At 36.2% G+C, this 16,790-nt stretch overlaps 1 protein-coding gene across 1 annotated transcript in view; it reads right to left on the minus strand.

Moving 5' to 3' along the window:
- tmem131l (transmembrane 131 like) overlaps positions 1-16,790 on the minus strand; it is a 70,790-nt gene that overhangs the window by 50,059 nt on the left and 3,941 nt on the right. The window contains exon 3 of the mRNA XM_065254685.1: positions 14,891-14,934. Within this exon, the coding sequence (XP_065110757.1) occupies positions 14,891-14,934 (44 nt within the window). The remainder of the gene's footprint in view (positions 1-14,890; positions 14,935-16,790) is intronic.

Genomic DNA, 16,790 nt, shown 5'->3' on the forward strand with positions numbered 1-16,790 from the left:
CATACAAAATACATTAGATCCCAGGTAAAAAGAAATTACACATGAATAGTATAGTTCTACTTCAGTAGTACTTCAGTGCTCCTGAAAAAGTATACTAAATACCAGTAATACCCAAATAGATTTTAAGTAGATTTCTCAAGAACATCTACGTGTACAAAATCGTGTTATTTTAAAGGTGACATAGGATGATTGAACGGGGTATTGATCCTTGTTCTGTGATGTGACATGTAGACAAAAATTTTTTAGTTTGGGTCTGTAATGCCTTAGAAGCTTCCTAAAAACCTCTCTCAGATAGCTCTATTAGGGTGGGGGATTTTAAACAAGTGGTTTTGCACCTATTTGGCTCCCCCTACTGGCTTAACTTGCAATCTCATTACTGATTGGCTGACTTTGCTGCCACTCAAAAAATATAGCCAATTATTTTAAAGTGGAGGGGCAGTTAGATGCCTGTGATGTCATAAGCATCAGTTTTTCAGATTGGGCCGTTTTCTGGCTGACATTTCTAAAAGAGGAATTTCTATGAGACTGAGATGTTTAGCATGTCTAGCACTTTTTGTATGTTTGTGAATGCGGGTAGACTACCATTATTCAACAAAGACAAGGTAAAAATGTTTTTTTCATTCTCTGTCCCCTTTAAGTTTATCTTAAGAAGTACTTAAACAAATTTTTGGTATATTAACTTCAAAATTAGTTCACGAAATAAGTTCATTTACTAAGTGTAATAGTGTATTTTAGTGCACTTTTTCATACAGGAAAGCATTTATTATCTCATCATGCAGGGCTTGACATTAACACCTGCCAACCCGCCAAATGCGGGTAGATTTCCGCTGTAAGACAGCCAATCCCACTTTGGCCAGTTGAATATAATTTTTTTTGTAGTTTTCTTAAAAGTTATGCGAAATGATAAACAGTGCGTAATGTGACACTGGGAAACTACCACTCCAATGAGCACTCCCTGCACCCAGCGCAACATACAGTAGGGGTTATTTACCATAGAAAGCTCGAGCGATTTAAAGTGTGGGCAAGAGCGGAGAGAAATTCATAGCGGATATGTGAATGCACACGTCCCAGTTCTGTCCAGGGTCAAGGGAAACCTGCGAGCAGAGAGGTTCGCACATCATATTAATGTAGGCTACTTTGGGCAACAATAATGCCCTCTTAACATTTGTCAGTAAAAGAGCGCCTTAAATTCTTAAATCAATTTTAACAGAAATCATGATTAAGCTTAAAAAATACAATCTGCATAAACAAGTAAAATGCATGTACATGACAGTATTTACTGCTGTTGTTAATAAATATTTAAAGTGTTTATCTAGGGTTTATGCGTTTATCTTTTCAGTTAATCTTCTAAACCCCTGCACCACTTTTAATATATTCATTAGAAGTTAATCTATTTATGCCTCACTAGCATGTTTTTCATGTACCTAAATATATAATATGATCTATACTGATATACCTGGTATATACCAGCTAATAAATGTAGTCAATCTGCATTTGAAAGTCAATCTGCATATAATCTAGCTAAATCAAGTAAAATTACTCAAAGTCATTTTAGGATGCCAAAGTCACATTAAATCATATAACATGTATTTTACCAACAACAAAATTGTGGCTAGTTACTTTGGAAAACAACTAGCCACTTTGGCTAGTGAGCAAAAAAGTTAATGTCAAGGCCTGTCAACACGACACCCTGGACCTCACTAACCTTGGCGATGACTGCCATGTGTGATCTAATCAGTTTATTATGTTTTTAGATTTATGATCCACACAAACCAAAAACAGATAACAGACCTAAGTTAAATTTTATATGTATTATTTGTGGTTCAAGCTGTATTAAGTTTATTAGGTTTGGGGTTTTACAACAAAACCATAACCAGAATAATATTTATGCTGTCCTGCAAATGCTATAAATGTGACCCTGCCTGTGACATCCAGATTAAAGTCTTATAATCTAACCATGAGATTAGGAGCATTAAAGTTAGAATTTAGTTATTGATTTACCACTGACTTCAGTCTTGAAATGGTCTTTTTCAGTCTATATTAAAGATCTTAAGGGTATATTTGTACAAAAAGTTATTTAAAGTATGTAGGATGGTTTAATGTAAAAGCAATAAATAACAAAAAATGAGCTGGATTTTAACAGACAGTGTCAACTATTTTACAGGGAAGGGTTAAGTATGCTTGCAGAAAGGCACGTTTACAATCGGTTTCTTTACATGACATATTTCACCAAACAAACCCAGAAGCTTCCTGGCAGCAGCGTCATTTCCCCATTATAAAAAATTCAAAAAGAGAAAAAAAATGATGTTTCAAATCATGCGCACTTCTCATTTCCTCTCTGTTCTAAAACAGGAAGTTGTAGGTAATTTAAATAATGCATGGGACAGAGTGTAGAAATTACGCTTACTAACTGATCGGAGTTCAGGTTTACATGTCAATTTTTAAAAACGTCATAACCAAAAAGTGTAAACAATGTTACTTCAGTATAGACCGCAGATCTTTTATCGCAATAGGACATACAGTACTGTGCAAAAGTCTTATGCCAGTGGTTCTCAACTCCATTCCTGGAGGCCCACAGCTCTGCACATTTTGTATGTCTCTATTTTCTGCCAGCCTCAGTTCAGTTCAGGGAGCTCTCTGCTAATGAGCTGATGATTTGAATCAGGTGTGTTAAATAAGGGAGACATACAAAATGTGCAGAGCAGTGGGCCTCCAGGAATAACATTGAGAACCACTGTATTATGACACTACCACCAGACTTGTTGTTTTAGAATTTTTAATGTCCATCCTTATTTAATTTTTCAATCTATTTTATTAAGATACAAACAGAAAAAACAAGAAATATGTAAAATAAAAATTTCAGGATTAAATGTCTTCTTTAGACATCGTAAGTGTTTAGTGTGACCTCTCTTGGCACTAAACACATCTTGAGCGGTTTTGAGCAGAATGAAGTAAAAAGACAAATTTCTTTAAAATTATAAATTAGGATAAAATTTTATTTAGGTTTAAGAGATCCTGCAGTTTCCTGCTATTGTTCGAGTGGAAGGGGAGTTTACCCTAAAAACTTGACACATCAGTTTACATTTTTACCATGTTTTTAATACTATATACACATTTCCTGTATTTTCTGGATGTATTCTATTAAAGAGACTGAGAAACAATTATATATGATCACTATAACCTGCAAAAAGAACAAATCTAATTCTGGCATGGAGGCCTAAGACTTTTGCACAGTACTGTACATTTTGCTATATTATGCTGCCCTGAATTTACCATAATTGTCTCTTGTGGTTTCACAAGCAAATTTAAAACCTCTGCATAAGATAATACTTTTTCAACTACTTAAAATATTAAAAATAACTTTTTACGGCCTTTAATACTTTTTTTGGCTTATTAGCAAATAAGAACAGAACAGTTTTATAAGCAGGGTGTATGGGCCAACTTCAGCTGGAGCTTGTTTTAAAAGTTTTGCAAGTAAAATGTAGTTTCACTTGGATTTAAATGAGCAGGTAACTCGATTTTCTCTTCGAAGCCTCCCGATGCGTCAGCAGTGTGTTTTTGCTCGTTCATTGTCCTGTTGAACTAAAAAGGCACAGACGTGATCTGCATATACATATAACTATTCAAAAAGTATGTGTGGTTTTCAACTTTTTATATCTTTTTTTTATTCAAATAATACCACCTTAATTCGAATCGGAACATTAAAGTGCCACAGCAAAATATTCTCTTCAATCTTTCAGCATTGAGAATCTTTTAAGAAAATCTCAGAACCTGTCTTTACGGCATGCTCAAAGAGGTATTAATATTATTATTCCTGTAGTTGAAATAAATCAGGGTGCTTATTTACTTTATTTTAATGTACTTTTATACAAAACGGCCTTCAATGAATAACAAGGTATACATTTTATCAGTATGTGTGTTCTATGTGGACTGAACCAATGACCTTGGTTGTTGCTAACACATGCTTCATCAAATGAGTTGCAACTCATTAGTTGCTTCGACAGGTATTTTGCACATTTTTGAAAAGGCTAGTGATGGATGACCACAGTTACCACAGATGTTAGAAGCAATAAACACTCAAGCAATGATTGTAACCACTAATTGATTCCATTTTGACATATCGTTTGAAAAACAAACATGGAAACACAATCTACCATCTGAAATTCAAACAAGGTAAAATATACAATAGTTTACAGCTGTTAAATGGATAGTCCATTTAAGTTGTTGACCCTCGAAGCTGAGATGTTTTTTTTTTATAAATGTTCATACTTTCATAACATGAGCACGTAGCTTTAGCTATCAGCGTTTATGATCGAGAGGAGAAACAGGTTTTGTGAAATGTTTTGTGTTAATGGAATGCTGTTGATGCCAGAGCCGAAGCTATTTGTGGTATTGGCAGAGGGCAGAGAAAGAGATGAGAGGGTGTAACACAGCAGGAGGTGTGAAAATTAGCACTAGTAACCACTGAGAGTGAGATGTGAGGTCCGGGGTCTACTTACAAACTAAAGCTGGTATTAAAAGGCGCACTCACACTATCCAAACCAAACCGTGCCCAGGCGCGTTTGACCCCCAAAGCCTGGTTCGTTTGACTATTATGATCGCTCTGTACAGTGAAGTTCAAAATGAGAGACGCCAATTGCGGGACCACTCCCATTCATCTTCCTTTGTAAAAACCTTCGGATGCGCACGGCAGGGGATCACAAATGTCTGAGTTGCAGACGTGACAGATCAACTAAGCAACATGATACATGTGAGAGGCAACGACTCAGAATAAAAAAAACACAGACTTAACATTATGATGGACTCTAGTGTTAAGAGAGCGCTTTACTTCCTTCAAAACAATCGCATATTCATGACGAAAGCGTATCTGGGCATGGATTATAGTGTAAGTGCGTGCTTCTAGGGGAGTAGGGAGGAGGGACAATTGCGCTGGGACACGGTTTGGTTGAGTTACCCCTAGGGTGAGTGTGCCCTAAGATGCTTTTTGGGGTGTGTTCACATTATCCCAACCAAACTAGAGTAACTAGTGTAATCGCGCTGTACTGTGCCTGGGCATGGTTTGGGTTAAGGGGTAGGGCTGAACGATACATCGAATTTTCATCGTCATCGCGATATGAACTCACGTGATGAACACATCGCAACAGACAGCCTTGACGCGATGAATGAAGGGAAAACGGTAAGCGCATGTAATAAACGTTTGACCTATCACGTTTAGTCCTGAAGACATGCCCTGCGTCCCAAACCGCATACGTCCATACTATAGTAGGCGAAAAGCACTTCTTCTCAAACTCTTTGCATACTATATAGTATGGAAGTAGGAAGTTTGGGACGCGCGGATGGTTTGCACGTTCATGCTATTAGGCCAATCAGGGGAACCCCCAAGTCAGCTACGCTCAGATTGATTTGTGAGGTGTCAGTTGCAACGCTGTGCCTGTTAGCAAAAACGATGGCGGAGAAAGGAGAGAAGAGTGAGGAAAATGTTCTTTCAGACAAAGACCTTGTGGTGAAAAGGAACAGCACTTCAGCTATATCATGGAATTATTTTGGATTTAGGACAGATGACGCCGCCAACACAGGTACTGTGGAAGCGGTGATTCACATATTGCGTCTATTGCGCGCTCAAGTTCATTATTTCAAATGTAGGCGCGCAGTATGTGCACTCTGGAAGCGCAGCGGTCGCGACTTGCACGCTTTTCAACGCTTTCCAGGCTTTTCAAAAACATTTTAACTATTCAGAATGACACAAGCGCAGCGTGCAGGTCATGTGACAATAACCTACGTGTCTAGCGTTTTCCACGCGTTTTTAGGCGCAACATGTGAATGGCCCCTAAAACATGAAAAAATATAAAATATTTATCGCAACTCACATCGTCATCGCAACATTAAACAATGTCATCGCACATAGCAACTTTTCCTCACATCGTGCAGCCCTATTAAGGGGGACATTTCACAAGACTTTAAGATGTCAAATAAATTGTTGGTTTCCCCAGAGTACATATAAGAAGAGTAGGGCCAAAATATGCTGTTTTTGGGTGTGTCCTATTAATTGCAAATGAGCTGATCTCTGCATTAAATTGCAGTGCCGTAGTTGGATAGTGCAGATTAAGGGGCGGCATTATACCCTTCTGACATCACAAGGGGAACCAAGTTTCAATGGCCTATTTTTCACATGTTTGCAGAGAATGAATTACCAAAACTAAGTTACTGGGGTTGGTATTTTTCACATTTTACAGATTTATAGAAGTATTTGGTATAACACAACGTGTTAAAAAACACATTATTTTCCACATACCATATATTTTTGTAGCTCCAGATATACTGCAATCATCAAACGCTCTTATTTTCTACAAAGCTCATCGATCTTAAAAGCACTGTGTCCCTGATTGGTCAGCTAATCTGTACATTGTGATTGGCCTGAATACCTCTGACGTCAGCGGGAAATGTGACGCTCCTTAACATGTTAGAACTCACAATGCAATGCTAACAGAAGTTCACTTACAGGCTGTGAGTCAAAGCTGGAGGAATTATCATAATGTCGGTCTTGTCTACGTAAACAGGCCCAGGAAGTACACTGTTGCCTACAATCCATGTGTTTGTTGTAGTCCAAAAAAAAAAGAGATTTACTCGCGTTATTGTTTACTTTGCGGTATGTACCTTTTGCATATCATTAACATGTACCAACACACACTTACACACCAAAGGAAATGTAAACGCGTGAATCGGACCATAGCTCTTGCTCTTGAAGCACAACTGTACTGCAAGTATTGAAAATCCCTGCACAGCAGAATTACGACTTCACTCGCTAATAATCAAAATTTAAAAAAGATAAACATTTAAAACAAAGAATAAGCAACAGGTCAACAAAGATTAATGCCTTTCATTCTCAAACAGAGAATATAAATTGGCTGAATACAATGACATTTATTCAAAATAACTTCAATGTGCATTTCCATTTATCTGCACATGGATTCCCTTGATGTCCTTGACCACAAAGAATATAAAAACAAAGACAGACATGGCTACCAGAAGATGACACGCTGTACACCCTCTGCACGCAAACTGAAATGGAAACAGAACTGCATATTTTTACCAACATGCACCAGTTATAAACCCCAATAAGGTCAACCCTGGCTTTAAGGTTTATGTCAAGTCTTGCCACAATGCATATTAGCAGATAACTAGCTAGCAGAACAGCACAACAACTATATAACAAGTGAAACATTGTGCAATATGCATAAAATAGCAAACATGTCAAGTGCCTGGATCGCACACTACACTGTGCTTACCTTGATTTAAATATCAGCACATTAAGAGGCTTTGGTCTATTGGTGAATATACTATAGAGAGATATAAAAGACCTTTCTGTGTTATTAAAAGTACATTTCCCCATAGAGAAATTCTAGTCACAATTTGGTTGTAAAATTTTCTATGGTCTTGTTATGTATGTGAGGTTTGAGGTGTTCCCTGTCAGATATCTCAAGGGCTTTTTTAATCTACAAGCCTTAATGCACACATATAATATTTTGACAACCTAGTATGTTGTCACGCCTGTTTACATTTTTTAGATATGACAAACTGTGTTTACTTAACAGCCTTACATAATGCACTGGGCTGTCAGTCAGAACGATCAGCCCTTAAGTACTGAACATGAATTTATGCTTACACATCTTTTTGCTGTATAATATCTTCGGAAATTAACACATTCCATTAAATTGGATATCTTCCCAATATCTTCCCTGATTCACAAGTAAGAATTCTTATGAAATCATTAAACTATAAACCAGACTTGCTACATTTGCAGTTATGCATTGAGCTCGGAGTATAGTCGGTTTTTTACATGTGTGCTCCCTGAGGGTTAAACCTGATCTTGGTGTTGCTAACATCATTCTGTACCAGTAGAGCTAAAGAATCATGTCTGCATTTGCCATCATAGGAAAGCAATACATTTTTTATATCAATGCCAGAAAGTTTTTATCAACATCTTTCTGTCTTTAACTGAATTTAAATACAATACAACAATCACACAATGTGATATGAATAAAACAAGTGATACTGAGCATTTCAGGTGACAATTTTGTCCCTTTAAATTGTAAAGCACATAGGCCCCACTAGTTCACTCAGGTTCTATTGAGAAATGATAAGCACAATTTAATTGCAAGGTCTTGGACATTTCCTGTTTGTCACTTCTCTTCAAATTTTAAGCAACAAAGATCTCGTGTTTTCACATGAGTTTAACTTGTGTAACAGGTTGCAGCACATCATAAAAACTATTTAAAGGGAAGCCACTGCAGGAAATGTTACATTTTCCTAAGATTTGAAATAGTGGACAAAGAAAGTGAAACAAACAGGAAGAATCTGCAATTAGACAAAACTCTGTTCGTTTGCATTACATGATAAACCTCACTATCATTGTCCATACTTTAATGTGAAAGTGAATCTAAAATACTGTGAATCGTGGTAGAACTGTTGACCAAAAAACACATTTCTACATTTCGTAATCCCCAATGGTTTGAAGATGACCTGCAGAACATCACTTCATGGCCTGAAATGCTCAAAATGAAACTTGTGTGACAAAACTGGAACCATTTTTCTATTAGTCTGCAAATCCATTTTACTGAAATCCATTACTGGTAAAAGTGAGAAATTTCTGCACTTCACAAGCTGTTTAAGTGATTTTTTCCTGGAAATATTTGTGCAAAAATGAACTCAAAACGTAGCGCTTTTCTAAGCGGATTTAAAAGAGGAACTATATTGTATGGCGGAATAGCACTTTTGGGAGTACTTCAACTCGGGTTTTCAGGCGAGTCGAAGTACTCCCAAAAGTGCTATTCCGCCATTCAATATAGTTCCTCTTTTAAATCCGCTTAGAAAAGCGCTACGTTTTATTTTGTGCCACCATACTTGCTCGTATTACTACTATTGATCTTAAACAGGAAAAACGTTGATGTGTTTGGTCACTTCTAACTTTATCTCTGTTTAGTACCATTGAATGAATGGGGCTAAGCTAAATGCTATCGAAGTGTCACAGCGCGCCACAGCGCTTACGTGCACGCACTAAGATGATAGAGGTATGTATCAACTCTTCTTAGTTAAGGTAATAACATAGTTTAATATGGAAAAAGGATAGTCTATTCCTTTAACTGTCATATTTACTTCATTCAGGCTAGGACTTTAAATCAGTATCACCTATTTCCTGCATTTATGTTTGGATAATGACAGAAGATTTGGAGAAGTTTTGTGCAGTTCAGCTAACAGCAGTTGAAACATTGGCACCCTTTACTGTACACCTGACATTAATATGCGTTTTCAGGTCACAATGATTACATTTACGCATTTGGCAGAAAACGTTTATTCAAAGCTACTTACACTGCATTACATTTTATTAGCATGTGGTTTACTAAGGAATTAAATGTAAGGTATTAACATTATTAGGCCTGGTATCACAGACCAAAAAATAAAAATATTTTAGGATTTTAAGACACCTTAAGCATGCATTTTAGTCAAGGACTAGGCTTAAATTTTGTCTGAGAAACCGGGCCATAAAGTCATGCTCTATCAGATCAGCTAAAGTAAACCATCGGTTGGTTCACCATTTAAATATAGGTGTAAATGCACCAAAAAACACAATGGCTATGTTTACATGCACAAAATTTTGTCAATCCGATTAAATTTAATCCGATTGGAGGTTACGAAGATACAGTTTACATGCATCCTCAACATTGCAATCTGAATAAAATGTTTGTTTACATGTACATTCTATAGAATCCGAACCGAACGTCTGCACAAGCGCACTGCCAGGGTTGCCAGATTCGCGTATCAGAACCATCCCAAATGGACATTCAAAACTAGCCCAAAAGCATCCCAAAGACTATTCACAGCCCAATACCAATAACTTATTAACGAAATACTTTCATCTTTAACCCGCAGAAGAAAAACAACTGGTGGGAACAGTTCAAACAGTAGCTCAAATCTAAACTCGAAAAAAAGCAGAGGACTTGGCAACGCTTCGCTGCGGACAGCATCTCTCGTCGAGTTCAGGCTTTATCTCTGGATAAAAGTCAAAGCGGAGTTGGAGAAAGTTGGTCTTAAGAAGTTTTCAGATATAGGTGATGAAAACACACTTTTCAAAAAGGCACAACGCTATTTTATTGCTTCATGTAGCCTAATGTCATAAAAGTACACATAAACGTGGCAGAATGTACATCGCGTGACACCAGTAATTCCTTGATAATGCGTGATGCCACTGCCTTGCTATTTCGTGTTTCTGTGACGAGAATCATGTAATGAGCAAAAATGTTCTGCACATGTGCACAATGTATTTTTGCATCCGATTGAGAAAATACTATGATTCACACGTTTACATGCATACTTTTCTCCTGCTGATCGGATCACAGATCGGGGTACACCACCCCCTTCAATACAATCCAAATTTGCATCTGATCGTCCTCAATCATATTGATTAAGGTGTTTACATGAAGGCTTTTCTATACGATATTGAGCCATCAATGAGATTACAAACGGATTATTTGGTTGCATGTAAATGTACCCACTGTAATTAGATTCAGTGTAATTGAAAAAGATGGTCAGGGATGAAACCTGTCCACAGTTTTTCATTATCCATGTAACAGGCAATAATAAATTACTTTGAAAGACTGGGCTGAACTTCTCATTATGCTTATCTATATCTTTGAAGTTCCTTTTCTATCCACTCATACTATCTAAAAACAAAAGGCAACAGATTCTGCTGTCATAATACTTCATCACGTTTTACAGAACAACATCCCATGAAATTCATTTGGAAAGTGAAATTCTCACAAAGGTGCTTTAAAACTACATTTCTTATTCACTTCATTCCTATTTCTTCCTCTCTAATCTTTATTAGCACCTATTGGCACCATTTACTGAATTGATCTAAAAATATAAGAAAATTTAGATACAGTCCAAATAGTAACTGCATCTTTGTAAAGTGATGCACTGTTGCACATCATTCTAAAAACACTATCACTGCCTTTAATATTCAGTTTTTCTGAATAAATTAAATATGTTAAAAACCAAACAAGCATTTTTTTGTTAATTCAAATAAGGCTACATGTAATTGCTAACAGTATGTGACATTAGCTTCTATACTCATTCAACAGCACATACTGTACATCGTCTTTCTATAGGTATACTGGCATAGCGAGGTCATACTGAACACGCATAATGATAAAATGTACCTTGAATGCACTGTAAGTCACTTTGAATAAAAGCGTCTCCCCCTAACACATAAATGTAAATCTAATTCTCAATCTGAAAAACGTTTTCAAGTTTGCTATTCAAATTCATGCGTTCTCTTCAGACCCCGGACAACTGCACAGAACATTTTCTTTATCTTTGCACTGCATGATACATGATAAGCTAGTCAATAAACTCCAATATACCACATTAGATGCCATTACAGCCACCCTGCCAAATGGACTCACACACACCACAGGGCCGAAGTTCAAAGAACAAACTCAGAATATCACCAGAGGTATTAAAAGAAGTATTATACACTCCACTGCACAATCCAATAGTGGACCACACACACAAAATAAAATGCGACTAAATCATAAATATAGTTTGTTTGCAATTGCATGCGATAAAAGAATTTACAATATTTGTGCAATGCATTTGTATTAACATTTCAGGATTCCACTAAATCTTCCTGTTTTTTGGTTTTAAGTTAGTCCTAACTATAGTTATGCAACACATAAAAGGTATCCTTTAGGTCTAGTGCTATGACAGGTTAAATGTCTATTGAGCTCATTTACACAGAGTCATGAGTCATAGATTGCAATACTGCAGAATCCACCCGTGAACTCTGTGTTTAGCATGCAGACTTTTTATGTACATGTACACATACGTACCAATGTAAAAGATTTTACAATTACGGTAGATCCAAAACAGCCTTGGGTAATTTTTCTAAATGCAGAAAATCTGACATGTTTCTAAAACACACAATGTACAGCAGGGTGGTCAAATAATCCCATGTTTCATTTCTCTGTTTGGGAGCCAAGATGACACCACTTCTGCTTGCGTGACTGACACAATGCTCCCATGAATTCACCACCATGCTTGTATGTGTTATACCATTCTGCTGCACTCTAGGTAATTCACTGACGCATTCACTAACATTTACACATTCCTTGGGTCTCATGCATTTGTTTATTAGATATTCGGACCAATCTGCTAATGCTATCTGCTTCCAATAAAGTCTAGTTGTCCAAGTTACCTCTAATTCTGAAACCTTATATTTTCTCCAACAACTGTCTTGAAGTGTTATATATCATTGAGGCTAAGATAAGAACAAGTTTATGTCTTGTAACATGTTCATGAAGTATAAACTGTATATGCACAAAGCTTTTTAAAAGAATGACGGTGCTAGTGTTTTGTATTACATGCTTGTGACCAAAAAATATACACTTATGTCATGAACAGTTTGCATTGTGCTAATTAGACCCTACTACGGAGTAGGAGCTAATTTAGTCCTAGAAATAGGCAATACATGTACAAAAATGCCAGTTCCTGTGGTGCGAACATGCCACAAAGCGAGTAGACCCACAAATAGTAAACGAAAAAGTTCATGCAGTGCGAAAGGCCCTATTGTTACCTCAACATTGCATATCTGTATCTAAATGGTACATATTTGGACTTTTTAACGGTATCTTCCCAGTGACAGCTATTGTCCATTTTTTCTGAATGCACTTTCCTGTTGTTACAGGAAAAGAGCGTTGTTGACGCCATTTTAAATGTGGTCATTGTGCTTCTTGGTGATAGACCCTGATTAGAACTTAACCACAGAGCATGCTGCTACCTACAGTCATGTCAAAAAACAATGAAATGACAATGTGAACTATGAACCATCTGTTTTAGGCAGATAGGACAGTTGGGGTGGCTGACACGAGAGGATGTGGCAAAGACACAATGAAGAGAAAGTAAAATAGTGCTTTGGTTACTTTAAGTGTTAACAAAACTTGCATGCACAGTGACTATGAAAGGTGTCAGCCACAGACGCTTCCAGTCTACGAGCACCATCAGGCAAAAACTCATGTCGATTTATTACTTTAAAAAGTCCCTTAAAGTAAAGCACTTACTTGAGTCCACAATTCACAATTGTGATTTTTTTTTTAATAATGAATGGAGGTTTTACGTCAACATTTTCACCTGCAGCCTTAAAACATCAATTCAAGTAGATAATATATTAATCAGCTTAATTGATTTCAATGATGCTTGAAATCGAAAACAAGTGAGCTGACACCAATAGGAAATGTGAAAATTTTTATGATGAAACTGTCATCTCATGTTCTCAGTATTTACATAATGCTCGGCAGCCACTCTAACCACCATAAACTTACCACCAATCTCTCAATACTCATTGGGTGTCACATTTAAACCATATATAAAACGAATTAACAACAACGCTGTGAACAAAGAAACTCATCGAAAATTACTCAACAAACCTCCACCACATCTGTAAGCTCTGAGCTTGAGAAATGTATAGTAACGTTTTTCCTATCCAGTTTACAGTCATTATCTTTCATCTACACCTACTCTGTTTTCTACCACCATCTGTAAAAACACACCTGTAAACCGTGCATCATGCAGGCCTGTGTTAACAATGGTATCTTTCCATGGAACTCACATGTACTTGTTAGGTTAATATTGTTTTCTTCTTTCTGCAATGTGGTTAAAAAAACACTGTGTGTTGATTCTAGATCATACACCAGTCACATGGATGCAAATGGGCAAATAATAAAACTGCTCTCCTTAGAAAGCCTGGAGAGATACAACAGCCTACAGCCTTATATTATTATATTGATTAACACACTTCAACAGTCAAACGTGGGGACGTTTGCTCAGTGGTTGGGTAGCTTTGCTCATCTACCCAACGTGGTGGCGGCCGACCCGCGAAACATCTCAGACCACTGTGTGACAAAAAATTCCACTGCTTAAATGCAAAGATGTATGCTTGCTAGACAAACAAAATATAAAAAACAACAACAAAAAGTCTGCTTGTTCAGTGCCACTGTTCTATTCGGGTCTATAGTTAAATTTTTATGAATTTTGTCTTTTGTGTAAATGCTCCAAAAACATCTCAGGAGGTGCTTTTCCTGTCGTTCACTTGATGTGGTTTGCTTATAACATGCATTGTGAATGCAGTAGTATTGCAAATACTTCGGGTTTATATATACTGGGTTAAAAAAACAGTATAGACTGCCATATTGAACATTAAAGGGATAGTTCACTTTAAAATGAAAATTCTGTCATCATTTACTCATCCTCATGTTGTTCTAAACCTTTATGAATTTTTTTCTGATGAACACAAAAAAAACTATGACTTCCATAGTAGGAAAAAATATTTTGGAAGTATTGTGATAAATGATGAAGAAAATATTTTGATAAATGATGGTAAGCATGCAGTTGACAGTAGCCATTTTTTTATTCCTACTATGGAAGTCCATGGACACTATCTGCTGTGTGTTCACCATTATTTCTCAAACTATCTTCTTTTGTGTTCATCAGAATAAAGAAATTCATACAGGTTTAGAACAACATGAAGACAAGTGAAGGATGACAGAATTTTCATTTTAAAGTGAACTATTCATTTAACTAAGAACTATGTCTAAATGTGTCTGCCAATATTCTGCATTGAACGTCCATTGTTTAAGGAGAGAAAAAGCCCTTTAGCATCGCTATTAAATATTAAATCCTTATTATATACATCTTATGGGTTATTTAAAAACAATGTATTGTATTTATAAGTGTACCAACCATGTATGAAGTAACAAAATAAATAAAGACTGCACTTCTCTTGTGAAATATGCCAGTAAATTCTCAAAGGGATTGTGGTTTGATAGAAAACTCTCACCTTTCCTCTCGAGGAACATTTTCTTTACCATGCTGCTCCTCTGCCTGAAGAAAGTAAAAAAAGGATATTTTTATTCAGCAGGTCAGCACGCATTACACAGATACAGTGTAGTTATGACATAACAGTGAAAGAAATACTTTAAACTTGGGTCATATGTTTGTGGTTTAAGGTTAAAAAAAAACACATTTTGTCCACATACTGAACATTATTGTTGCTTCTCTATGTTTGGCCTTTCTAAACGCATCGATTTTTACAAAGCTCATTGTTCTGAAAAAGCAAGTTGGCTGATAGAAATGGTATGCCCTTTACCAAATCTGAAATATCAGCTCCCAAAGCATATCTTCTCCACAATATGGCAGTGGCAAACAATACAACAGTGAGAATTAAAGATACGCCTTCTTTCTTTGTGTATACATTTGGGTAGTGTTATGCAAATCTTCCCACACAGTGAAATAGATATGTGGGGGCGTGTTTATATGAGGCATTTTAGGAAGGCATGGATGAGCCTTCACGTTTAGAAAGAATATCTATCTTTTATATGCACAAACAGTGACAAAGGAAAACATGTAATCGCAACCTAAGACCCCTATAAGTAAAGAACATGTGAAATTAGTAAATGTAAAATGAAAATAAATAAATAAATAAATGCAATGCATGTAAACAAAGACATACAATTGAAAACACAATACTATTAATTAAAATGTATATAATTTATTTATTTAGAGATTTATTAATGTACTGTTAACTATGAAGCTGACCTTGCTTTGAATGTTTACTCTTTTTTTATTATATATAACCATATTAATATAGCAATAAAGTATTATTATCGTATTTCAAAAATGCCTTTAGCACCACAAACCTATCTAGTATTAAAGTAAAAAAAATGCTCTCATCATTTTCTCATCCTCATGTTGTTTTAAACCTGTATGAATTTATTTTGTCTGATGAACACAAAAGAAGATATTTTGATAAATTATGGTAAACACACAGCAGATTGTAACCACTGACTTCCATAGAAGGAAAAATAAATACGATGGAAATCAATGGGTACCGTCAACTGCGTGCTTATCATCATTCATCAAAATATCTTCATCATCATTTATCCCAATACTTCTATTATTATTCGTTTTCCTTCTATGGAAGTCAATGGTTACAATCAGCTGTGTGCTTACCATCATTTATCAAAATACACTAGTCAACTTTTGAAGTGGATCAAACCTTTCATTAATGTGTTCTCAAACCAATACCCAATACCCGTTCTTGTCCTAGGACAACTTTGATGAATGTTTTTGATCCACTTCAAATGTTGACTAGTATATATACATACAGGTTTAGAACAACATGAGGGTGAGTAAATGATGACAGAATTTTCATTTTTGGGTGAACTATCCCTTTAAAGCCATGTTAACCTGATAAGTGTTTATGTGCTTTGTTAAACCAGGTTTCCATAGAAACTTACTATAGCCCTCCAGCCAAACAATAAATGCATATAAAGGACACCTGGTTGCCTGGCATCAGGTGACTGTTTGGTACACATCTTACGGTGATTGGATGACTGTGAAGATGCAAAACCTGACGATGGGTTTCAATTATAAACTGCCTCTTACTTATAAGGCTAAGTTGTGATCTACTGGTTTCCAGTGTAGTATTTACAATTGCTATTAGAGTGCATTCATCATATGAGGGAGGTTCTCTTTAAATGGAATGCTGCAGGTCCACTCAATCACTCTTGACATCTATGTTGACTTCAAATGAATCAAAGTCTATTTATGGGTTTGCCTTCAGCACAGTGTGGATGTTTTGAAGCTGATAATGTCTAGAAAGCGAGCTGCTTGTGCATTTGACTTACATTTCAAATGCATTTTTCAAATTCACTTATTTTGTTTAACTAGGTTCAGAG

Source organism: Paramisgurnus dabryanus, chromosome 4, assembly GCF_030506205.2.
Source record: "Paramisgurnus dabryanus chromosome 4, PD_genome_1.1, whole genome shotgun sequence".
NCBI classification, from domain to species: domain Eukaryota; kingdom Metazoa; phylum Chordata; class Actinopteri; order Cypriniformes; family Cobitidae; genus Paramisgurnus; species Paramisgurnus dabryanus.